At 36.3% G+C, this 27,336-nt stretch overlaps 1 protein-coding gene across 2 annotated transcripts in view; it reads right to left on the reverse strand.

Annotated features, from left to right (window-relative positions):
• Positions 1-27,336, reverse strand: part of GPBP1 (GC-rich promoter binding protein 1) — a 65,804-nt gene that overhangs the window by 28,930 nt on the left and 9,538 nt on the right. For both annotated transcript variants that reach the window (XM_081273282.1, XM_081273281.1), the window contains exons 3-5: positions 17,150-17,269; positions 522-645; positions 175-398 (exon numbers count right to left, since the gene is read on the reverse strand). In XM_081273282.1, coding sequence (XP_081129408.1) covers positions 175-398; positions 522-645; positions 17,150-17,212 — 411 coding nt within the window. In that variant the 5' untranslated portion in view covers positions 17,213-17,269. The remainder of the gene's footprint in view (positions 1-174; positions 399-521; positions 646-17,149; positions 17,270-27,336) is intronic.

The raw sequence follows: 27,336 nt of genomic DNA on the forward strand, positions 1-27,336 counted from the left end.
AGAGTGAACAAAAAAAATATTTGCAAAATGTATGGCTTACAAAATAACTGGACAAATGCTTATCAAGTGTGATCCTTACAGAAAATGACTTGTACTAATAAAACCTAAGCATGTCTTGGTGCTACAAAGACACTTGCAGAAACATCCTTTGTATTAAAATAACAAGAAACTTACAAAATCCTCAGCCTCAAACTGTTTGCGTTCTCTTTTATCTTCTTTCCTTCCGGTTTCATTGTCAGGTATGTTGTTTTCATGTAGACCTTGGCTTTTTCCAGAATGGAAAATACTGCTACGAGAACGGGAATTTCCACCATGGTATCCTCCTCGATGATTTATGTTTTCAGTACCATTTCTGCCATGCGTACGCCATCCACTTTTATCTTTCCTTCCAAAATTACCTTCATTGATAACAGTAAATTAATATAAATTCAAAAATAGTTATGCATAAAGATTGATAGCAATCAAAGCATCCTTTAAAACCTATGGAAATTATCCATAAATCTTTTCTCAGCAAATTTTACCTCCATTAGAACGTCCAATACCAGAATCAAAGCCATCTGAAGAATTGTGTCTTCGACGATTCACATCATAACGATTTTCCGTCCATGAAAAATTTTCAGAATGCTTCTCAAAATTCAATGATGACTATAACAAATTATAAACATGTAGATAAATATGCTTATAAGGCCTAAATATAATTTTAGAAATTAGTAACACTCCAACTTATTTCCAAGAACTTCAAATGTTTAACTCAAAGTTTCCTACTATAACAGAGAAGAACTGTCAGCTGAAATTTCAATTTTAAGTTCCCTAGATTTATTTGTAGGCTCTTTATACAAAATAAAAATGTAAAAAGAAAAGAGAATTTTGAAATTTTGAAACAAAATATGAAACGATAAAATGTGCAATAACTGTCCAAAAAATTAGCAACATAGATAACTCAATTAATTATAATGGTTGTTATTTAGTACCAATATTATCCCAATTATCTACAAATCAGATAAAATCACAATTACAATTCCCAATAATTTATTAAAGTTTGACCTTCACAAATGAACCTGTAATCCCAGCAGCTCTCAAGATTAAAGCAGGAGGATCACAGGTTCCAAGCCATCCTCAGCAACTTAGCGAGCCCTAAGCAACTTAGGGAGACCCTGTCTCAAAATTAAAAAATAAAAAGGGCTGGGGATCTGACTGAGCAGTTAAATGCCCCTGGATTCAATCCTCGGTACAGGTAAGGGTGAAAAAAAAAAAAGAATTCCCCAAAACAATTTTTTTAAAAAAAAGTCTGAAACAGCACTGTTTAGCAAAGAACACAAAGAATATTTTCATATTCCTGGGAAAGGTCTTCTTAGGCAAGATCTAAAATGCAGAAACTATAATAAACATGACTCGAAAAACCTGATATAGTATACAACAAAGAAAGCTTATGTACATATTTTGAGAAAAAAATTTTCTCAACACAAAATTTTGAAACAAAATATACATGACCTGTATAAGTCAAACAAATAAGGACAACCAAAAAGAAAAAAAAATGAATACAAAAAGCAATTCTCAAAGAAATGAAGGGAGGGAAAAATCAAATGAAAACCCTAGTTTCTTTAGTAATAAAGAAAACACAGATTGGAAACAAAGTGAAAAAAGAAAATGAAACTGGAACTGCAGCTGGTATAAGTATAAAGAGGTAAGGTTTGTCTAACGAAGAGGAATTACCCAGCTGCCCAAACACCTTAAGTGAAATAGTCAAACCAATATCTTTTGAAATTTTCATAAAGTTATGAAGTAACTGATTGGCCAATTAAATTTACTTGAATGTCAATCAGGTAATGGCAAGGATGTTGGTGAAAAATAAAAAGAGCTTTCAAGCTGCCCTTCTCTTTCTTCTCCATTCTTTTCTTTTCCTATACCTACTTCTGAATTAACTCCATAAAAAAATCTGGATTGAGTACCTGAAGTTTTGAATTACAAAAGACTTCTCTGTTAGTATTTTATTTACAGACAATGCTTGAAAACCATGTCCTACTCTAAACTGGAAAATCCTAATTTAGAAATATTTAGGTATAGAATCCAAGCCATTATCTTACTGAATTATAAATGAACTACTTCTTTTCTTTCTTTCTGAGATAGGTTCTCATGAAATTGCCCAGGCTAGCCTCGTACTAACAACGCTTTAAGTCTTCAGCAAACTAGTGTGGAAAATCTACATGGCCACCATTCTACCAAATGTACAGTCTTCCAATATCATCATCATCTAATTTCAACTTAGTAGGTCACCAATATGGAAGAATATACATATTTATGTGGAAATATTACAAAGCTAAAAAGGTGATGTAAATAATAATACCTGTTTTTGTGAGGAAGAATAATAATCATCAAAAGAGACCTCCAACTGCTAGAACCTTTCAGGCCCAACATGAGTAGTATACTCAAACTTTCGCCTATACTTCCACAATCAAGATTATCCTCATCATTCTAACTCTTATCAAGCTCTAACCCAGGATCAACCATATAACTTATTTTCTTTATTCTATTTTCTCATTTACTGACCAGCTGGAATGGCATAAATTTTTTTATTTTTGTTAAATCATCTAGCATAGTAGTTACATCTCTTAAAGCTGTGGCCAAATGTTACTCTTTTTAACCCTTTCACCACAAACTAGATTAAATAAAAGAAGTCCTAATAGTACCTCTCAACAGTTTATTACTTTACACATTCTCCCAATTCAGTTTCACGTACTTTAATATCCATCACTGAAATCTGCTCTCAAGTACAAAATTTCAACTTCCCATCAGCTCCTTCTGCTCAGGTTGAAAATTCTGAAAGGATTGGGTACTCTTGTGTTCTCTCCCCATGCCAAATCATGATCTCTGAATATATTAAGCTATTTTGTATTACCAAATGAGACAGATCCCTTCCATCCATAGAAAACATACTCTGACCATTAAATGGGAGAAAAAAACAGGGAAGGAGATTGACTTATTCTGTCCACCAATAACAAAATTTTAAATGATGCTGAAGATGAAACAGTTTTATTAATTTCCTACTAGGACTGCACTCAATCCACCAGAAAAATGATCCGATAATACCACTTTGCTACTATTTATGTGTATTAAGCTTAATGGGACTTAACTACTGGAAGTTGACATAAATTTAAAATTACACAGTAAAGACAACCATTGTTTAAGATGGGTTGTCTGCCCTGAGAGGAAGTTTCATTGGTTACATCAAATATTTTAAACCAAATTGTTACTCTCCAAATAATGGCTTTAGCAGTTATTTTATCCCAACAATACTGTCAACAGGAAGAAGCAAAGGTATACCTTATTTGTTTTCTAGGGAGGACAGCAGTAAAAAGCCATTATTATTTTCACATCTTCCACTGCTGTCACCTTATTTCTCCCATTACATTTCCAACAGTCTCTCATTTGCACTCAATATGCCACAACTGCAATTTGAAAAATGCATGCCTCCCTAACCAATCCATTTATGCAGCCTTTCTTGTCTTTTATGCTGAATTGTGAACTCTTTTTTATTTATTTATTTATTTAGTACCAGGGATTGAATCCATATCCTCACACATTCAAGGCAAACACTTTACCACTGAGTTACATCCACAGCCCACCGTTTTTGAGACGGGGTTGCCAAATTGCTTAGGACCTTACTGAACTGCTGAACCTGTCCTTCAATATGCAATCCTCCCATGGCCTCAACCTCCCTAGTGGCTGTTATTACAGGTATGTGCCACCATGTGTTCCTCTTTTAATGTTTAACCCATCTGTCCTTTCTGTGATGTTAAATGTTGACCAAGGATCTTTCCTTTTTTCCTTTTTAATAGTGTTTTAGTTGTAGAGGGACACAAAATATCTTTGTTTATCAATTTATTTTTTATGTGGTGCTGAGGATCAAACCAGTGCCTCACACATGCTAGGCAAGCACTCTGCCACTGAGCTACAGCCCCAGCCCCGGGTCTTTCATTGTATAATCTTCTTGGATGCATTTGTCTACTTCCAACGCTGAAGTACATCCTGAATAATCCAAATCCTCTCTCTAGTCCAGATCTTTCTCCTGAACTCTGTTGATTTCAGATTGTTGTCTCCTAAACATCTCAAATTTAAGCATATTCAAAACTTCTGCATTAATTTTCATGTTTCTATGTCTTAGTAAATATTACCATCATCTGAGTCACCTAAGCCTATACGAGGAAAAACAATTTTATCAGTCATACAGGCAAAGACATTTACAGATGAACAAAACCCAAGATAATTAGTAACTAGCCAACCTACCTTTTAATATATGCTAATAGTCTTTTGGGCTACAAGAAAATGAAACCAAAATAAAATTCAAATACGAAGTAAGGAATAAGTATAACAGTAAAAGTGTTATGGGAGTAAGACCCTGTATGTATAATCTCACATTCTCATTCCTCGCCTCCCTCCCTCCCTCTCTGATCCCTCCACCCCCATCTTTCTCTCTCTGGTTTTTAAAAAGTTCTCTCCTGATTACTTTAAAAAATAAGTAAGATGTGACAAAATTGCAGCCCGCATATACTACTAATAGAAATGTAAAATGGTACAGCTACTTTTATCAGTTTGGTAACTTTTAAAACAGTTAAACCATTAAACATAAAGTCACTGTTTTTTGTTTGTTTGTTTAATGGGGCTAGGGATTGAACTCAGGACAAATCAGTAGAAATGCTAGACAAACGCTCCACCAACTGAGCTACCTCCCCAGCCCTTTTACAGAGAATGGGGGCTAAATAACCCAGGCTGGCTATGAATTTGTAATCCTACTGTCTCTGGGTAGCCGGGATTACAGGAGTGGACTACCATGCTGGGCATATATATTTATATACTATTCTAACCAGCCATTCTACTTCCAGGTAACTACATAAACTCATACTAATATTCAAGAAACTGCAATAAACTTCAATGCCAATCAATTTGTGAATGGGTAAAGAAACTATGGTATAACTATATCATTTTTTAAAAGTACTGATACATGATACACTATAATAAAGTTTTTTTTTAAATCATGATGAGTGAACCCTTTTTTTAATTTTTTTTTATTCTGACACACAGTCTTGCTAAAGTTGCTTACTTAGGGCCTCAAGAAGTTTTATTTAATGCTGGCTTTGAAGTTGGGATCCTCCTGTATCAAGCCTCCCAAATTACTGGAATTATAGGTGTGGGCCACGACACCCAGCTCTATGGTTCCATTCTGTGAAATTTTCAGAAAAGACACATCAGTAGAAAGAGCAGATTCATAGTTGCCCGGTTTGCCAAAAACAAGTAGGAAATGATTACAAACAGGTATTGTAATAGACAGAAACTAAAATAAACCCTCTAGCTTTATTTTGACTTTAAAAAAGCCAAATCACTGATTTTGGAGGTCACAAAGCTGAGCAATCTGTCTCCCACTAACTCTGCTGTGGTTAACACCTCTGATGTGTGAGTTATAATGAGTAAAGATTGCCTACATTACTTTTCAAGGACTTGGTCACTTTTGTTGAAAGCACTGACTCTTCACTTGAGCCTACAGATGTCCAATGGGTAATTAAAACAGCGTAAAAATGATTGGCACTTATGCCTTCTTATTCTATCAGTCTCCTTAACCTCTGAGCCAGATTTCTGCTCAACTCCGCAGGCAGACATGTTAGTAATCATTTAAGGAATGCTTGTCCAAAACCTGAAGTGCAAACTGATGCACTGAAACTTCTCTAATTTCCTTTCTCCTCCTCCTCAGATTTATGACAAGATTAAGGTTAACTAAAATATTTTCCAATTATCACACAAATGCTAGGACCCCACACGTACATGCAGCTGCCAGGTTTCACAACACCCCCTTTCAGATTGCCAGAGTGATGCCTTAAAGTCTCCAATCATCAACCCATTCTTCACCTTAGCCCCCCCTTCTTAAGTCCTCTTTATCAAAGGATAAAAAAGTGCTTGAGAGCTGGAGTTTTAGCTCAGTGGTAGAGAGCTTGCCTAGCATGTGACACAATGGGTTCAATCTTCAGCACCACATAAATATAAATAAATAAAATAAAGGTATTGTGTCCATCTACAACTAAAAAATATTAAAAAAGAAAAAGTACTTGAAACTAATGCTGATTTAAGATGGTCCTTATTGTAAATAGCCTGCCATCTTTTGGATTGCTGACTTTCCAAAATCATTTTCCTTGCCCCAACAATTTGTCTCAGAGTCAAGGGACCTTTTGGAACAGCAATAAACAAACTTGGGTTTTGATAAAGTATAGAGGAACTGTGTATGGTGGTTACATGTTTTAAATTTTGGAAATTTTTAGATTTTGGCTGGATGCAGTGTTGCATGCTTGTAATCCCAGAAACTCAGGAGGTTGAAACAGGATCACAAGTTCAGCAACTCAGTGAGACCCTATTTCAAAATAAAAAAAAAAAACAAAAAACGCTGGGTTTGTGACTCAGTGGTTAAGCCCCTCTGGGTTCAATCTCTGGTACCCAAAGGGGGGGGGGGACCTACATTATGGGGCTGGGGATGTAGCTTAGTGGTAGAGATTTTAGCATGAAAGGGGTCCTGAGTTCAATCAATCCCCAGCACCACACAAAAAAATATAAAATTAGGTTGTGATTATGGTTGCACTGTGTTATTTATTTACCATAAATCAAATTTAACATAGTAATTAATTAATTTTAATTGATGTTTTTAAAATGCAAAGTCAAGGTTTCAGGACTACTTTAAAAACTCAAAGAGTAAAATGGAAGTTGACTTTCATAATGGCAACCAAATAACCCCAAGAAGCAAGAGACCAGGGATGTACTGAAATAAAATTTAAAAAACAAAACAAAGAACCACTTTAGAATCCTGGCAAAGAATGTCATGAAAATGTGAATCCTCCCACTACCCAGAAAGCTTGATAGCAGATATCAATTTCTCCGCTAAATTTGATTACAAACTCATTGTGATCCTAACCAGCACACCAATAAGTTATCATCCTCTGAAGAGCCAAATGAATTAAAGTTTATCTATAAGTACAAACATGAAAGGGTCATAGAAAAAATACTGAAAATTTAGAGTTCAAGCCATAATGAATATTAAAATGAATCATATGAACACCATAATTAAGGGCTTGGTTCTGATATAGGAACATATCATTAAACAATAGTATTTCTCACAACAGATCCAAATAAAGCTAGGAAAAGAGTATTTGTTGATTCCTTACTTAAAACTCCTGAAAATTTTATAGGTTTTAAAAATGCAATATGATAAAATACCCCACAATCAAATATGTACAATACCTTTTGACAGTAACATGAATATGCATACCTATTAGAATTTCATAAAGGGGAAGGGACAATGTGCAGCCTCAGATTTTAAAGCAAAATTAATTTATGAAAAGTTTCCTTTTTCAGATTTCTGGATTTTGGAACTATAGAGAAGGGTAGAGAGAAACTCAGAGGACTAAATAGCGTTGATACTCTAAAGCATTATAGAGAAAAGGTTCCATAATCAATGCTGTGTTCAAAGTCTTCATAACACCAGGAACTAACTACAGTTTTCCCAAAGTAACTAAATTTCTCTAATATTTCATTTCTTCTGTTTATATACATCAAAATACCCTCCTTGCTCTTATGAAGTGTTGAAGTATTTAATGAGACAATGATGTGACCAAACCAGGCAGTACCCAATATATAAAGAAGTACCTCATTATATACTACCATTAGTTACCACCATTTTGTTGTTGTTGTTGTTGTTGTTGTTGTTGTTACTGGGATTGAACCCACAGGTGCTTACCACAGAGCTTATATACCCAGCCCTTTTTATTTTTTTATTTTGAGACAGTCTCTCTAAATGCTGAGGCTGGTCTCAAACTTGCAATCCTCCTTCCTCAGTCTCCTGAGTCACAGGGATCACAGGCATGCACCACCATGGCCGACATAAATTTTGTGATCATCTGGGAGTCAGTTAAGAATAATGATACTATCTAGCTGGGTACAGTGGCATACGCCCATAATTCCAGTGATTGGGGCGGTCCGAGGCAAGTTTGAGGCCAGCTTCAACAACTTAGTGAGGCTCTAAGCAAACCAGAGAGACCCTGTCTCAAAATAAAAAATAAAAAGGGGCTGCAGATGTAGCTCAGTAGTAAAGCATCCCTGAGTTAAATCCCCAGTAGCAACAATAACAACAACAAAAGTCAGATAATGTTAAAACTTCAATTTAGGAATAAAATCTTAAAAATTCAAGAAGAGTTGGTAAATTATTTTGTATAATCTTGAAAAAAGTAAGGCCTCAAATTTCACCTAAGAAAAAACTATGCTACATAAAAATATTTGCATACAGAGTTTTAAGCTGGAAAACAAATGTTATAAACTAAAATTTATGTTACAAAAGCCAGAAAAATAATAAACTTAGGAAGTCAAATAGACATGTAGCATTCACAAGGCCCTGGGGAGGGGAGAGGAGGGGAGGAAAGGTTAAGATTATATACCATGTCCAAAAGATGATTGGGTTGTTGATCACTCTCCTCTGAGATACAGGAGGAAGACAACTGTTCCAGCCCAAGGGCAATATGGCTTCAGATGTTAGGTCAAGAGGTCCCCAAAGTTGCAAATAAACATAGTGGGCAGTGAGGACAGTTTCGGAAAGACTAAGAACATCAAAAATAAATTTGTTATGGCCAGGCGCACAGCGATATTATGCCTATAATCCCAGAAGCTGGGTAGATTAAAACAATAAGTTCAAGGCCAACCTCAGCAACTTAAGGAAGTCCTAAGCAACCTAGTGCATTGGGTACAGCTCAGAGGTAAACTGCACCTGGGTTAATCCCCAGTACCACCTCCCTGCCAAGAAGCAAATTTGTTGAGCCTGAGCTCTGCTGTGGCCTGCTGGAAACTATAGTGCCTTGATTCCTACCATGGAGCATTCTCTGTGTAGTTATCATATAAAAAAATTTGATCCTGTCTTGAGGTTCCTTGAGACAAAGCTCCTAAAACCCTTGGAATTTCCTGAATGGTCTAATCAAGGTTCAGACTAGAGGCTTGGAACTTGAACTCTATAAGGAAATTATAAAATTACAAAAACATTTTAAAATTCAAATTATATCCTGACCGTCTACAGACATAATGGTTTCTTTCTTCCCTCAAAGCCTCCCCCTTTCACCTGAGGGGAGAGGGGTTGGAGAATTAATCATCAAAAGCCAACTATTTGACCAATTTTGCTTTAACAGGAAACCTCCCTAAAACCCCCCTAAATTGGGATCAAAGAGTTTCTGACTATTGCACACATTCACATGACAGGAGGGTAATGTAACCCCAACTCCACATGACAGGACCTCTATTTTCAGTACCATTCTAGACTTCATCCTATGAATTTCCTCATCTGGCTGTTCATTTGCGCCCTTATTATAATAAACTGGTAAACACGTTTCACTAAGTTTTGTGAGCTGTTCAAGAAAAACTATCAAATCAACAGTAGTATGGAAACCCCTGACTTTGTAGCTAAATCAGACAGAAGTATGGGTATCATAAGGAGCCACTACTGATGTCTCAATTAAGGGAAGTTCTATAGTACTAACCCTTTAAACTTATGGAGTCTAATGATACTCTGGATAGCATCAGAATTGAATTTGAGTTTTGTTTTGTTAAGTTGTAGATGAACACAATATTTTATGTGATGCTGAGGATCAAACTCAGCACCTGACAAGTGCTAGGCAGGCACACTACCACTGAGCTACAATCCCAGCCCCTGATTTGAGTCTTTAAAACACCCAATTGGTATCAAAATTAGTTCATGTCCAAAGGAGGAGGAAAAACTCACACCTTTTGCTCCCCTTCTACTTTAGCTCCACCTGCTTTGACAAGTTCAGGAAGAGAACTCAAAAGGAAAGAGAGAAACTTAAACGTTCACAGCTCTGTTAGACACAAGTACCCAACTCTCTTCTAAAAACTTTCATAGGAGAAGACAGAGCTAAGCGCAGGGGTAGCTAAAATTACTGATCACATAGGCAAAAGCCATGGCAGTGTAGAAAATAGGGAATTAGGAAAGGCCCAAATCTAGGTTGTTAGCTGGAGCCAGAGAAGAAAAGGCAATCATAATCTTTAGTTGAAGAGTCAGAAATGGAACAAAAAGGTTCCTAGCCACCCATGTAATTCCCTAGAGGCTAGTCTACTTAAAATGAACAAATAGGGCCAATATTACACAAATCCAATGGACACTCTATATTGCCTACCATCCAATGGCATATCCAGTATTGTCAAGCATTGGAACAACTTTCTCAAAATTCAACTCAAAGTTTAAAACTCATCTTCCTTCACCTGTTCACAAAACAGTTTAGTCAGTGAAGGCAGCATAACCAAGGGATTTTATCTTCACAACCTTCTAGGTACAATCAGCATAACAAGAAACGGGAATTATAAAATTACATAGACATTTTATAATTCAAGTTATATCCTGTCTACAGACATAATGGTTTCTTTCTTCCCCCTAACATCATAAGAGTCCAGCTCATTCCAATGGGTGATAGCTTGGCCAGCGTAAAATTTAAGAAATTCAAATTTATTCTGTTCGACCACAAGATTCTCTTGAAATGACATGGTCCTAAATAATGAAGACACTGATCATCTGATTAAGCATACTGAGCACCAAATTCCCACGTAATAGTGTCCAATGTGAATCAAGGGAGAAGACACAATGGATCAATGTGAATTATGCCAAAATAACCCTTCCAATCCCACTCATTACAGAAAAAAATCTAGGTGTGAGATGATTTTTTTCTAAAGCAAAGACACAGCTATTGGAATGGAATATTTAAAAAAAAAAAAATCATAGCTGTAAAAGGAGAGCAATAGCCCCAGTACCCAGAGAGAAAGTGCCTTACCCCCAAAATTGAAGAGAAAGGTGAACCATCCCCTAGAACACACATCATAATTTTTTTTTTTTAGAGAGAGTGAGAGAGGAGAGAGAGAGAGAGAGAGAATTTTTAATATTTATTTTTTAGTTCTCGGCGGACACAACATCCTTGTTGGTATGTGGTGCTGAGGATCGAACCCGGGCCGCACGCATGCCAGGCGAGCGCGCTACCGCTTGAGCCACATCCCCAGCCCACACACCATAATTTGAGTCACACAAGAACTGGGGATGACACTGACACAATGCTGGATTCATCACCCCTATCCACATGTTTTCAATTCAGAAAAATTCATGTAGGCCTGATGACATCAATAACAGATCCTAACTCTGCATTTAAACACTAGAACAGCATAACCCTGTTTCATTCTGGTTGATAAAACTTCATATGCTTCTCCAAACACCCAAGCAATCTTAGGCTGTAGCATATACGACAAAAAGTAGGGCTGCAACTGCTCTGTGACACTGTGATTCTTAACCAAAATAATAAAATATTAATCTAAATTATGTTTAACAATAAAACCCTAACTGGAGTGACTTAGGTCGTGTCCCTTTGAGTGCTAAGTTTGTATATGGGAGAGAATGAGCTATTAATATCTGTCTCTGTCTCTGTCTCTGACAAATATGGGTTGTTTTTTGAACCAACTATTGGCTCTATACTTGTACGTAACACCACCAAAAACCAAGTCAATTTAAATCCTCCTGAAGTGGTTCTAATGGTTAATACAGTGACCAGCCCCTGTAGTGGCTGTCTGGAAAATGTCATACTGTCTCCACTGCCAAAGACTTTTTCACAGTTGCCTGGATCCCAGTCTCCCCTTGTTGTTTGGGTTTACTGACAGTAGCCTTAATTAAATGCTGTGCAACCAAATCAAATGGATTTGGTTTTAGTATCTGTCAATTAATCAGAGTGGCTGACAAGAGTGGAACTTCATGTGAAAATTTAAAATAGGCCAAGAACATGTAGGGTTGACAAGTAGATTGCTGGGATAGGCAATCTATCATGAGATCTGAACATCCCTATACATTCTTCTTTGTACACCAAAAATGCAAATCCGTGACCACTATTGTGTGGGTCACTTCTTAGGGCTATGTTTGCAGCAAGCAACACTGAAGGATAAGTAATAGTCTCCTCCGGAACAAAGAGACCAGGTTAACTATAAATGTAATTACCCGATTCCCTAAACTCAGTGCAAAGGCAGTCTCCAGTGAGGCCCCTTCTTGTTAACTCCCAAGGATCTCCGGAGACATGAAGAACCAGTGCCTACCATCATGCCTTTTTACTGCTTGCTACATCTTCAGTAATAAACTTGTCTATGCCCAAAGCATCTCGTCTTCCACCAGCATCCCTGAAATAGTAACAGCCTAGCTTTGGGGGGGGGGGGGGGGGGTCGGGCAGAGGGATCCAGACCTTTCAAAGACTCTTCACAAACAGTAAACTCTGAGTGAATGGAAAGATAAAATATTATCATCCACATAAAAAGCCAACACAGACTATTACAAACAATGAATTAATCAAGGTTGCTAGATATCAGACTAACATAAGATACAATACATCTACTAGAAAGTTTTTAAAACATTTAAAATAGCAACAATGATGGACATGGTGGCATACACGTTTGTAATACTAGGGACTTGGGAGGCTAAAGCAGGAGGATCACAAGTTCAAGGCCAGCCTCATCAATTTAGCAAGGCCCTGTATCAAAAGTAAAAATTAAAAAGGGGGGGGGGGGGCTTGGTATGTGGCTCAGTGGTTAAACATCCATGGGTTCAATCCCCAGTACCAAAAACTAAAATAGTAACAAGTCCTATAAAGTCATAAATTCTACTCAAATATATGCAAAACAAAAAAATTATAATTTTAAAGACATTAAACATGATATGTACCTAAGTATATATAGCCTGTGTGCATATTCCTGAAGAATAGTGAAAGTAACTCAAAAGAAAAACTACAAAGGCTACAAACAGGCAATCACAGAAATTTTGTAACAGAAATTAGCAAAATGTTACTTCTAATAATCTGACAAAATTTGGCAAGAACATAAGGAGAGAACAGTTATATATAGCATAGGTGTATAAATTAATTTATCACATGGGAAAAGAATCTGGCAATGTCTAATTAAGTCCCAACAATTTCACTTCTATTACTTAGAGGTTTTTTAAATTTTTTTAAATATTTATTTTTTAGTTTTAGGTGAACACAATATCTTTATTTTGTTTCTATGTGGTGCTGAGAATCGAACCCAGTGCCTCACACATGCTAGGCGAGCATGCTACCACTTGAGCCAATCCCCAGCCCCTACTTACGAGCTTTACTATTCAAAATATGGTCTATACACAGGCAGAAATCAGCATCACATTGGTAGTTTATTAAGATCTAGGCTCTACCAGAGACCTAATTAATCAAAATCTGCATTCTAACAAAATTTCCATGGAGAGGATGTGTGTGTGTGGGAGGGGGGGGGTGTACACTCATACACTGCTGGTGGGACTGCAAATTGGTGCAGCTAATTTGGAAAGCAGTATGGAGATTCCTTGGAAAACTGGGAATGGGGCTGGGGATGTGGCTCAAGCGGTAGCGCGCTCGCCTGGCACGCATGCAGCCTGGGTTTGATCCTCAGCGGCACATACAAAGATGTTGTGTCCGCCGAAAAATACATTTAAAAAATTCTCTCTCTCTCTCTCTCTCTCTCTCTCTTTAAAAAAAAGAAAAAAAGAAAGAAAGAAAGAAAACTGGGAATGGAACCACCATTGACCCAGCTATTCCTCTTCTCGGATTATACCTAAAGGACCTAAAAACAGCATATTACAGGGACACAGCCACATCAATGTTTATAGCAGCACAATTCACAATAGCTAAACTGAGGAGCCAACCCAGATGTCCGTCAGTGGATGAATGGATTTTAAAAAATGTGGCATTTATACACAATGGAATATTACTCAGCAATATAAAAAAATAAGATCATAGCATCTGCAGGGAAATGGATGGCATTTGGAGCAGATTATACTAAGTGAAGTTAGCCAATCCCAAAAAACAAATGCCAAATGTCTTCTCTGATACAAGGCATATAAGGCGGGTGACTCAAAATGAGGTTGGGAGGGAGAGCAAGGGAGGAAGATTACCTCTAGATAGGGAATAGGGGAGGGAGGGAGAAGGGGAATAGCATGGATGTTGAAAGGAGACTCTCATTATTATACAAAATGCATGTATAAAGATGTGAATTTGGTGTCAACATACCTTATATATAATCGGAGATGATAAATTATTGTATAATGGTGTATTAAGAATTATAATTTAAATAAATAAATAAATAAATCATTTTAAAAATTCCAGGTTATTTTCACATCAATTAAAGTTTTTTGTGTTTTGTTTTTGTTTTTTCTTCACATCCAAAGTTCTTTGTGTTTTGTTTTTGTTTTTTCTTCAAATCCATTAAAGTCTGGGAATCAGGCATGAAAAAATTTTTTTGTATTTTTATTACAAGAATATTCAATGCAATACTCTCTCTATAGTAGACAAAAGTTGTAAACAATTTAAACTTGAATGGAGAAAGAAAGACACAAAATAGAATACTACACAAAGTCTGAAAAAATTAACACTAAATCTCCAGGTATTAACATGGTAACAATGGTCAAAGATAACAAGTATAAAAACAAAACAAAAAATCCTTTATGTAAGTTTTTAAACTATAAACAATACTATTTATTGATATTCAACACATAGCAATAAAAATGTGCACTGAGAATATCACTGGGGAAAAAACTAAAGCTGGAAAAAGTACTATGAAGAAGTAAACACTAGCAGGGCATAGTGGTGCCTATAATCCCAGCAGTTCAGGAGGCTGAGACAGGAGGATTATAAATTGAAAGCCAGTCTCAGCAAATTCGAGGTGCTAAGCAACTCAGTGAGACCCTGTCTCTAAATAAAATATAAAATAGGGGTGGGGATGTGGCTCAGTGGCCCAAGTACCCCTGGGTTCAACACCAAGTACCAAAAAGAAAGAAAAATATTTGCAACATAAATGACAAATGAGTCCCTTAATATAAAAAGTTATTACAAATCACCAAGAAACAGTTCCACACATATAAATATTGATCATAATTAAACAAAGCAGATCAAAACAAAGTAGTACCATGTTTCATGTACTGTGTGTGGAGGGAAACAGCAAAAATATATTCAAGTATATGCATAAAAACATCATGGCACTTCACTTTTGAAAATGAGTATTTCCTAATAAGAAAGTTATTAAACTGATGCATTTTGGGACTGAGGGATGTGGCTTACTGGTAGAATGATGCCTACCATGTACCAAGCTCTGGGCACATATAGGCACCTATTCGGGCCCTAATACTTTCAGGCAAGTTACTTAGATGCTCTCAACCTCAGTTGCCTTGTTTGTAAATGGGGTGATAAGCAACTGCCTACCATTTATGACTTCTGTTACCTTCATATAAACTATTTTTCACAGTGACTGGCATGTAGTAATATTTAAAGAAATATTATTGTAAGGGGCAAGAAGAGATCATCTTCATCCACTCTCTTACATTATTGTATTCTAGATTTTTAAAAAAGAGTTTAAAATTTTAAACTATTTATTGTAATACTACTTATGGATATTCAACACAGCAATAAAAACATGCACTGAGAATATCACTGGGGAAAAAAACTAAAGCTGGAAAAAGTACTATGAAGAAGTAAACACTAGCAGGGCATGGTTTATTTTACAATTTTCTCTGATGACTAGAATTTTTAAAAATCTACATAGTAAACTTTTCTACCTAAGGTTTCAATGAACTCAAAAGTTTCAATGATCAACCATCAAGCTCACTGAATTTGCTAATTCTCTTTTAAGTTTAAAAATATCAATATAAACACATTTTCAATGCATGCTGACATTGCTTATATTTTTAAAGTGTTAGCACAATATTATTGATCATTCTTTTTTTTTTTTTTTTGGTTCTGTGTTTTGGTGATGGTGCTGGGGATTGAACCTACGGTCTTGTGCATGCAAGGCAAACACTCTACCAACTGAGCTATATCCCCATCCCGATCATTACTTTTTAAAACACTGTCATAAAAAAATCTACACTCTCCAGCCACAGAATAATAATTACAGAATATTAAAATACAAATATGAAAATGAAGCCACTGCAGAATATCTTAACATGTTTATTTTGTGTTTAGAAAGAAGAAAACTTTCCCTACTTTGTTTTTATTTCTTACCACCCATCTAACCATTTTAATACAAACAACACTCCTGGTATCTTCTTTCAGAATAATTACTATTCTGAAAAGATTCATTTGCCTGTTTACAGAATTATTTTAGCATCTGTCCTAAAGTAAACTGATGGAAATGAGAATCATCTAAAACAAGGGAATTTTCCAGTTAGCTAAAATTTTCAGCATCTATAACTACCAATAGTCAAGATGTTACTATTCAAACTGCAGGCCAAGAAGATTAAATCAATTTAATGAAAGATTAAATCGTTTATAGGAATACTCACAGCAATTCAAAAGCCAAGGCCCTGAGCCACAGAAAAAATAAGTCACATGCAATTTAGCATTTCACCACATGATGGGGCTAAAATTCTACACATCTCAGAAAACCACATCTGTGTAGTTCTGAAGACATTTTTACTCATAATTGAAAAGTCTTTATATCTCCGTTCCAAACAAAAATAAATGAAAGACTACCATTACACTAAAACAGAGAATGCAATACTTATTAATGTCTGTTCCATTTATTCAGGACAAGATTAAAAGGGGACAAACGATACAGGCAAGCAAAAGTCTCCAGCAGAGAACAAGTAATTACAAATGGAAATCCATGACTAGCGATTTAAAAGATGAAAGGACAGAGCAGGGAGAAGACATAATAAAAGAAGTATCACAGGCTGGGGATGTAGGTTGGTGGTAAGGCACTTGCCTAGCATGCTTGAGGCCCGGAGTTCAAGCCACAGCACTGCAAAAATAAAGAAAATGGCAGCAAATGCTTGTGTTTGTCAGAACACTTTGGGTAAGGGAGAAAAAAAATCTCAAATACTCAAAAAGTTAAGAGTTCAGAGTAATAATCACTTTCAGGAGATAATATTCAATTAGGAGAATTCAGACTTTAGACTAGCCACTTCCAAATTCTCAGAATCAAAATCATCAGCATGATGGCCTATACACAAGTCACACCCCCAGCCCATGCCCTCACATTCTGAATATATTTGAGTATAACATGAGCAAAAGCGAAGCAGAAAGAGAGATGCAAGAAAGAGTACCTTTGTTGATGATGGTGGAGTAGGAAAATTAAGCCAGGCTGGAGCAAAGTCATGCTGCGCCATTTAGGTCCAGTCTCTCCAACTCAGTGAAACAAGGCTTCAACACCTCATGGCAAGTCCCTGTCATACAAAAATGGAAGGAATTAGACCTTAGCTCCTGGCCAAAATCATCTTCTTATACTATATCTCCTTTAAATTACAGTAATCCTACTACTATGAGATTCCATCTAATTGTTAAGTAGTGATTATAGAAAGCCACTATTTTTGGACTGAGTTCCTGCCCTAGGCCCTAAAAGACCAGAACAGAAATCAAAAGGGAGTCACTCATACTAAAGTTCCATATCACCAAACTAAATAAATTTTTATTATGAAGCCTTCCAAATAACAAGGGAAGAGAGGTAATAGCCAAATTTTCCAAACAGACCAGTTTCAAACTGGCAGAAGAATACTGACACTCTCCCTGCTTTAAAAACGTGAAGTAACCTATTTTGTCCCCTCCCCCCACCTTATAAGATTAACTTTGAAATAACTAACAAGCTTTTTCTCCTCCAACCCTTTTCGGTCTATCAAACCAATATAGACTCAACCCATTAGAATATTTGTTCTCTATTTTATAGAAATGTCGCCCAATTCTAGAATAGCAAATAAAGCCAATTAATATTTTAAAATTTGTAAATTTGTCTTTTCAAATAAAAATCTGGAATAGGAAAAATTACAGTGATAAAAATTAGATCAGTTAAAGCAAAAAAAAAAGAATTTTGGGGACAGGTCAATAACTTGATTGTGATGGTAATGCCACTGTACACATTTGTCAAAATTGATCAAACTGTACACTTTAAGCTGGAGAAATTTTTTGTAAAGTATACTTCCACAAAGATCATTTTTAAAGATCAAATAAATAACTAGAATCAAGTGACTCCTGATGTCATACATTATGAAGTACACAGTACCACCTATGATGTATTCTTGCCCACACCCCAAATGGAATTTGAATACAAGCTAACTACCAATCTGCCAGGAAATTCAAGAACAAGAAGATAAAGGACATAGGAACAGAGGGAGTAATCAACCAAATCCAAACAACAGATATGCAACAGGTCATGAAACTGAAGGAAAAACCTGAACAAACCCTCTAGATTTATTTGCTTTGATGGCCTATTTAGCTGGATTGATGCTGTATCCCTGTAGTCCCAGCAGCTAAGGAGAATGAGGCCCTAAGATATTTAGCAAGACCCTGTCTCAAAATTAAAAAGAATAAAATAGAAAGGGCTGGGGACTGGCTCAGTGGTTAAGCACCCTGGGTTCACTCCCCAGTACCCTGACCCCCCAAAAAAACTGTCAGAAAGTAACCAAAACTTCTTTGAGCTCTATTTTATAAATTCATGAAATTTGTGCTATATGTACATGTTAATTTTGAATGTGCTATATCTACATGTTAATTTTAATGAGCCCCACCCAGTGGCACAAACCTGTAACCCCACTGGCTCCACAGGCTGAGGCAGGAGGATCATGAGTTCAAAGCCAAAATAAAAATTAAAAGGGGGGCTGGGACTTCAGCTCAATGGCAGAACACTTGCCTAGCATGTGTGAGTCACTGGTTCAATCCTTAGTACCACATAAAAATAAACAAAGGCATTCTGTCCATCTACAAATTTTGGGGGGGGGGGGAAATAAATAAAAGGCTGGGAATGAATGAAGCTCAGTGGTTAAGTGCCCCTAGGTTCAATCTCCAGTCCCCCCCCCACACACACACACACACTGTTAACCACACTAATATGACATGAAGCAAGAAGCACTTTTATTCTCTTGAGTTTCTTCCATCATGGGAAAGCACTGATAGATCGCGTAAATCCCAGAAATGGCTTAATTCAACTAGAACATCAACATGTACAAAAACTGTATGTCTATACGGCTATGAAACGACCAAAAAGAACTGATGACTGACATGGAGATTCTTTTTAAAAACAGGGTTTATACACTAGAATCAATAATTACCATTGAGCTGCTTGCTAATGAACCATCTTTTAAGATAAAAAGGTGGCCATTATTAATATTTTTCAACTTTCTGACTCAAAACTACAATGTTTTATATTGTTTTAATTAAGCAGAAAATGATATACAGAAAGGCAATGGAATTAATCACTGTATCTCTCTGACAGAGGGAGGATGAAAAGAGAAAGTCAGGAAAGCAAGCAAGCAAAACTGTGTTGACAACTTAAAGCAGCCAGGCATGGTTGCGTATGCCTGTAATCCCAAAGACTCAGGAGGCAGAGGCAGGAGGATCACAAAAGGAGGAGGATGGAAGCCAGCCTCAGGAACTTAGTGAGACCTATATCAAAATAAAAAAATAAAAAGGTATGTGGATGTAGTTCAATGGTTAAAAGCCCTGAATTCAACTCCCAGTACCATCACCACCACCACCCCCCAAAAGAATTTAAAAAGCTAGACACAGTGGTGCATACCTATAATCCCAGCAACTGGGGAGGCTGAGGCAGGAAGATCCCAAGTTAGAGACCAGCATCACCAACTAAGCAAGACACTGTTCAAAAACAAAATTTTAAAAAGGAGGTACAGACTTGCCTAGCTCAGAGGTACAGCACTTGCTAGCATGTGCAAGGCTCTGGGTTCAAACCCCAATACTGCCAAAACTACAGGAAACTATAATCACTGTCATAACAAAAATATTAAAACTCAGATACTGGACTTGTTTAGTCTCTTCATTAGTATCCTCACAAATACATATGGAGTTCATGATGGCATCCAGTCTATTAAAAAGGAAAAGAGCCTGCTATGGTGGTGACTGCCTATAATCACAGTGACTAAGGAGGCTAAGCAGGAAAGTGGCAAGTTCAAGGCTTACACCGGCAACTTTGTGAGACCTTTTCAAAAAATAAAAAGATGTGGGGTTGTAGCTCAGTGGTAGAGCACCCCTGGGTTCAATATGCAATTAACTCAAAAAAGAAAAAGGGAAAAAAAGACTGGGTACACCAGTGGTAGCACTCATACTTAGCATGTTGAAGGCCCTAGGTTCAATTCCCAAAACTAAAAGGTGAAAAGTAAAAAGAGGGAAAAAAGAATAAAGACGTTCAATCATTATAAAAGAATAAAACTGTGATAATGAAAAGGAGGCCATTTGTCATTTCTGATCTGTCTGGAGGCCCAATAACTGATGAAATAAGACAATGGACCCATGGCCTAAATACAGGTGTGGAAGGCAAAACACATATACATGTAGAAAGCCCAGATATTTGGGACTAAGAAACTCTAGGTATAGCTGATACAAAAGGAGGCAGAGTGGGACAAATGATTGAAAGGAAATTACATGAACAAACTCAACATATCATAGTGTACACGAATATGAACAAACATACAAGCATAGCAACCATACAAAAAAGAAAAGTAGATTATCTCATAATGTAAATAACAAGCTAATTTAGGGCGCTAGCACCACAAAGAGTTGTGGCTTTTCAGGGTGCTACAACCTAGCAGCCATTCAATAAGCAAATATATACACAACTCCCAGATTTTTATCACCTCATTCTTCAATAGGAATGGATCACCTGAAGTTTTAAGGTAGGCAGCAACATGTTAGAGATCATTAAAAACCAGTAACATGCCAGACAGGGTAACACAGGCCTGTAATCCCAGCAGCTCAGAAGTTGGAGCAGAAGGATTTTGAGTTCAAAGCCAGCCTCAGTAAAAACGAGGCACTAAACAATTCAGACCACGTCTCTAAATTAAATTCACAATGGGGCTGGGGATGTGTCTCAGTATTTGAGTGCCCCAAATTCAATCCCCAGTACTCCCACTCCCCCCACCCCCCAAAAAAATACAATAGTAACACACCAGATGCAGTGGCATATGCCTATAATCCCAGGAGCTTAGGAGCCTGAGGCAGGAATATCATGAGTTCAAAACCAGCCTCAGCAATTTAGTGAGGCCCTAAGAAACTCAATAAAATACACAAAAGAGCTACGGATGTGGCTCAATCCCCAGCACCAAAATAAATAAATAAATAAAGTTAACATAAGCTAGGCATGGTTACACCTGTAATTTCAGTAATTCTGGAAGCTGAGGAAGGAGGATCACAAATTCAAGGTCAGTCTCAGCAACACAACCACACCCTGTTCAAAATAAGAAAGCTTCCATGGTAGAGGGCCTCTAGTTCAATCCCCAGTACCATAATACATACATATTTAAAAGGAATAAAAACAAGTAATTTAAAGAAATAACTAGCAAGATATAATTTTTCAAAATCCCAAAGAAAACAAATAACTTCTAGAACAAAAAGATAGTATTCTCCTAAAGAGGGGAAAAAAGGAGACATCATGCAAAACAATAAAATGATTTAAATCAAAACAAAAATACTAAAATACCAAGCAAAAAATTATTCATTCAGAGTTGCAGTCGTAGCTCAGTGGTAGAGTGCTTGCCTAGCATTTAAGAGGCACTGGGCTCGATCCTCAGCATCACATAAAAATAAATAAAGGTATAAAAAAATACAGTAACTTTTTAAAAGGTTTTTTCTTAATTGTAGACATACACAATACCTCTATTTTATTTGTTTTTATGTGGTGCTGAGGATGGAACCCAGTGCATCAAACATGCAAGGCAAACGCTTTATCAACTGAGCTACAACCCCAGACCCAGTAGTAACATTATTTTTTTAAAAAGATTACTCTCTTTCAATTTCCCCTATCACTGGGAGATCTACACATCTTTAAAAACAGGATACTCACTGGGTGCAATGGGACACATCTGTAAATCCCAACAGCTGGGGAGGTTGAGGCAGGAGGATCTCCAGTTCAAAACCTGCCTCAGCAGCTTCTCTAGACCCTGTCTTTAAAGCTGGGGATGTAGCTCAATGGTTAGGTGCTACTGGGTTCAATCACCAGTACCAAAAAAAAAAGATATTCACTGGGCCCCTTGAGCAAACTAAGGTTCCTGATCAGGGTCTGCAAATTAAGACTAATTATAATGAGGGGCTGGGGACGTGGCTCAAGCGGTAGCGTGCTCGCCTGGCATGTGGGCGGCCCGGGTTCGATCCTCAGCACCACATACAAACAATGATGTTCATACAAACAAAGATGTTGTGTCCACCGAGAAATAAAAAATAAATATTAAAAAAAAGATTAATTAAATGACTCTCTCAAATAAAGATAAATAATATGAAAGAACATGCTCTAAATTGTAATCTAACAACCACTTTTTTTTTTTATTTGTGCAGCAGATTAAACCCAGAAGTGCTCAATCACTGAGCCACATATTTTGAGCACTTTTACTTTTTATTCTGGGAGAGGGTCTCACCTAAATTGTTGAGGCTGGCTTTGTACTTGCAATCTTCCTGCCTCAGCTTCCCAAATGGCTGGGATTACAGGTGTGTGCTACCCAGCCCTGCTAACAAATAGTTACTTTTTTAAACTACCAGTGATTTAGTGGTGAAACATGAATCCAGATAGCATGGTGGCTCTGTAGGAATACTGTGAGGATGGTATAATCTAATATGCAATTTTCTTTAAAGTTGTTTTAAAGCTGGGTGTAATGGCACACGCCTGTAATCCCAGCAACTCGGAAGATGAGACAGGAGGATCACAAGTTCACAGAGAACCTCAGCAACTTACCAAGGCCCTAAGCAACTTAGGGAGACCCTGTCTCAAAAAAAAAAAAAAAAAAAAGTTGGTTTAGAAATAAAAAATCATATTAACATTTTACATATTTTAACATATATCAATTGATCCTCATGAGATAAAGGTATTTTCACCTCCATTTTACAAATAAACGTCTTTCATTCCCACTGTACAAAATTTTTAAAACGGGTTTTCTACCTTTGGCTTATAGAAGTTGTACCTAATTTTTTTTTTTTTGGGGGGTGGTACTGTGGATCAAACCCCAGAGCCTCCTGCATAATAAACATGTACTCCACCACTAAGCTACACAACCCCCTCACACCCCGCCCCCCCAGAATTCATTTATGAAAATATAACTTCTATTTGCAACAAAATGGGCTTTAATCTGCAAGTCAAATGCTAAACCAACTTCCTAGAATTACAAAATCTTTATAAATAGAATACTATTAACAGTTTCCTTTTATATTAAATTTTTTAAATCACTCTTATTTAATATTACATGGTTTTAAAGATGAAGTGATTAAAATACCATGGCTATAGCATAAGACAGAAAAAGAGTAAAAAGTCCATACACCAGGGATTGTAAATTAGTACTACTGCTACAGAAATCAGTATTGAGCATCCTCAAAAGACAAGAAATGGAGGTAGCCAACCAGGCATAGTGCTGCATATCTATAATCCCTGTGACTAGGAAAGCTGAGTCAGGAGGACTCCAAATCCAAGGTCAGTCTTAGGGAGACCCAGCCTCAAATTAAAAAATAAAAACTAAAAGGGCTGCAATGTGGCTCAGTGGTTAAATGTCCTTGGGCTCAATCCTTATCAAAAGAAAAAAGACACTAGGACTGTGAACACAGTATGCCCCAGTTATACACCCTTGAAATTTATCCTAAAAAATTAAATAAAATCAGCATACTATAAGTGATACATTCACAACCATGTTTACAGCAACACAATTCACAATAGCCAAACTATGGAACCAGCCTAGGTGTCTGTTAATAGACGAACGGATAAAAGTTTTATTCACACATAAAGAAGAATGAAATTATGTCATTTCTAAGAAAATGGATGGAACTTGGGGACATCATGTTAAGCAAAATAAGCCTAATTCAGAGAGTCATGTTTTCTCTCATATGTGGAAGCCAGAGTGAGAAAAGGAAAAGAAAGGGGAAGGATCTCATAAAAAGTAAATCAGCATAGTAGAGGAATAGGACCAGGGGAAGGGAGGAGGGGAGGTAAAGGGGATATTGGTCAAATTATATTGCTGTGCTGGGCCAGTGGCACACACCTGTAATCCCAGTAATTCAGGAGGCTGAAGCAGGAGGATCCTAAATTCAAACCAGCCCGAGCAACTTTTCAAGGCCCCAAGCAACTTGGCAAGACTGTCCCCGGGGTTCAATTCCCAATACAAAAAAAAAAAAAAAGAAAAAAGAAAAAAAGAAAAGAAAGAAAAAAAAGAAAGGGAATTGAGATAGAAAGAAGGAAGGCCTTTGCAGGTATGCCACAAAATCTATAAAAATAAAAAATTACATATTCAAATATATTTGCACAACACAAAAAATAACAAAATACACTAAAAACAAGTCAAAGGGAGCAAAATACTGAGAAAAATAATCATCATATCTCTTACATACAAAACTGACTTTCACTCAGAGTTCCTATAAATCAATAAAATAAGAACAACAGAAAAAATGGGCAAAGGATATAAACGAAGTCCACAGAAAAACACCATACAGATGAAAAATCTTCATTCTCATTTGAAAGAGAAAGGCAAAATGCCAAAGGAAAAACATCTGACATCCCATTAGTGCTATAAATGTAAGGCGGCATACCTATTAATTTTGCTATCATTCAAAATCACAAAAATAATCATTTATAGGCATTCACCCCATATTCATAAGAATGTTCACTATCATTGTTCCTAATTGCAAAAACAAAACAAGAATGAACAAGAAATAACCTAAAGTACATAAATAAGGTAGGGTTAAACAGATCACTATGCAGTTAATAAAAACAATGAGGCAGAGGTATAGCTCAATGGTAGAGCAGCTGCCTAACATTCAGGAGGCTCTGCATCATACCTCAGCATGCGGGTGGGAGGGGATATCATTGATATAATTTTCCAAGACATGTCCTTAATTTAAAAAGGCTGTAAGCAGTTAAATATCATGCTATTGCTTTTTTTTTTTTAATATTTTTAGTTGTCAATGGACCTTTATTTATTTTATGCGGTGCTGAGAATCGAACCCAGTGCCTCACACATGCTAGGCAAGCGCTCTACCACTGAGCCACAACCCCAGCCCCATGCTATTGCTTATAACACAAAAATACACACACACACACCCCTCTCCTTGGTCCCTGGAAACACAGATAAGAATAACAGCAGTTTCCTCAAAGGCAAACAGCTGGGGTGATTTTTCCCCTAAAACTTTTTGCACCTTCTTTTATTTGTATTGTACACATGGATTCAAAATAACTTTAAATCCTTTTAATATGACTCCTTCAACTCAACATAATCAATATTTTTGTGAAGCTAAATTAGCCTGAAGATCAATCATTCCGAGAACATCGAAGAAGTTTCAAAAAATGAATTTTTAAATGAGTTTAACCCAATGAACAATTTAGTCTGGACAAATGCTAACAGAAACAGGATCCTTTATATGAGTAAAAAACAGAAATTAAAGTTCCTTACTTTAAGGACATAAATGGCCATGAAAATAACTAAAAATATATACTGAATACAATTACTATTTCCTAGGCATATGCTTAGATCTCATTATCTCATATAGTCTTATATTCCCAGAATATTGATATACTTATTAAAACAAGAAAAACAGGTTTTTAAATAGATGCAAAGCACATTTTAAGTTCCCAAGATCCCAATAGTAGTCAAAAACGTTAATCACTGTTATGTACATATACATATTACAAATAATCCAGTACCCATTAGGTAGACATTTTATCCAATAGTATAAAACACTGGCCTAATAGTTACATAAATTAATTCCCTGAAATTTTAAGTTTTAGTCTTACCTGAAAGGGTGAAATTCAATTTTTTATGGTTATATCAAACCATACAAAACAGAAGAAATCAATTTATACAAATAAAAGATGAGTAGAGATCCATGCACGATGGTGCAGATCTGTAATCCCAGTAACTCCGGAGGCTGAGGCAGGAAGATCTCAAATTCAGAACCAGCCTCAGCAACTTAGTGAAGCCCTAAGAAACTCAATGAGACTGAAGTAAAAAAAATAAATAAATAAAAACGGGGATGGGACCTCAGTGATTAAGAGCCCATGTTCAATCCCAAGTGCCAAAATAAAAAAGGAGTATAAGCTGCCACTGCAATCAGTTTCCACTAACTCAGTCACCTTCACCTTCAAATGAGGCTATCGTCTTCCCTGAAAATTAAGTACTTGGAAGGTCCTAATTTAATAGGACTAATGTAAAAACATTTTCAAATTTTCCCCATTCCCATGTTTTCCACGTAACTCATTTTAATGGTACAGCAATAACTTGTACAAGAATAACTTGTGAAAAATATAAAACAACCAACTGAATTAAAGGGAAAAAACAAAATTACCTATATCACATAGGGAAAATCCTCTAAGACATCTTAATTATCATGCAAATCCACTTCTGCAGTAGACTTCAACCTAGTAAGTGTCCCAAGAATAATAAACTTTATGATACTGTAAGAGCTTCACATTTATGGTTTTGTAGAACTTTAATAAGAAAGCTTCTTGCTTGTAAGGAATTTGTAAACATGTTTTTCTCACACAAACCAAAACAAGATTGCACTGAAAAATTCTTCAACACCAAGAAAGCAAAACTCTATAGTCATAAATCTCCCTCATGTTTCTTATTAGTATAAAAAGTCATGGCCTTCCTGATTCTGAATATGAGGAACTGAAAATTCTGTTCACCCATATATTTCAAAGCCATTTCTTGTAACCTAAAAGTAAATGTTTTTGTTTTTTAAACTGGAGGGCAATTTACCTGGTTTCTATCCTTGATTCAACAGTTGAAAATTGGGGCAATTTTTTTAAAGATTTTTAAATTTTTTTTTAATTTTTCATGGTAAAGAACTCTTTATGAGGCAATATCTGCACAAAGATAATAGCAAACCCAACACCAGTCTTGAATTCAGTAAACAAACTTTAAAAGCAGATGCAACAAATTATGTAAATCTAAGTAAATAAAATATCTTGTAAATTATCTGACAACAAACCAGCCTGTCTATAAATATCCATTAAAAACAAATTTCACCTAGTCCCCAAGCAGTTAACAGTGGCTCTATGATAAAAACACCAATTTTGTTTACTCAGTTCAAAAAGACTAAATTATCTAAGACATAAGTAATTCTTTTACTCTGTAAATACCTACACTGAGGGCTGGGGATGTGGCTCAAGCGGTAGCGCGCTCACCTGGCGTGTGTGCGGCCCAGGGTTCGATCCTCAGCACCACATACAAACAAAGATATTGTGTCCACCGAAAACTAAAAATAAATAAATATTTTTAAAAATTCTCTCTCTCTCTTAAAAAAAAAAAAAAAAAAAAAA

The sequence above is a fragment of the Spermophilus citellus genome (genome assembly GCF_964194105.1).
Source record: "Spermophilus citellus genome assembly, chromosome: 1".
NCBI classification, from domain to species: domain Eukaryota; kingdom Metazoa; phylum Chordata; class Mammalia; order Rodentia; family Sciuridae; genus Spermophilus; species Spermophilus citellus.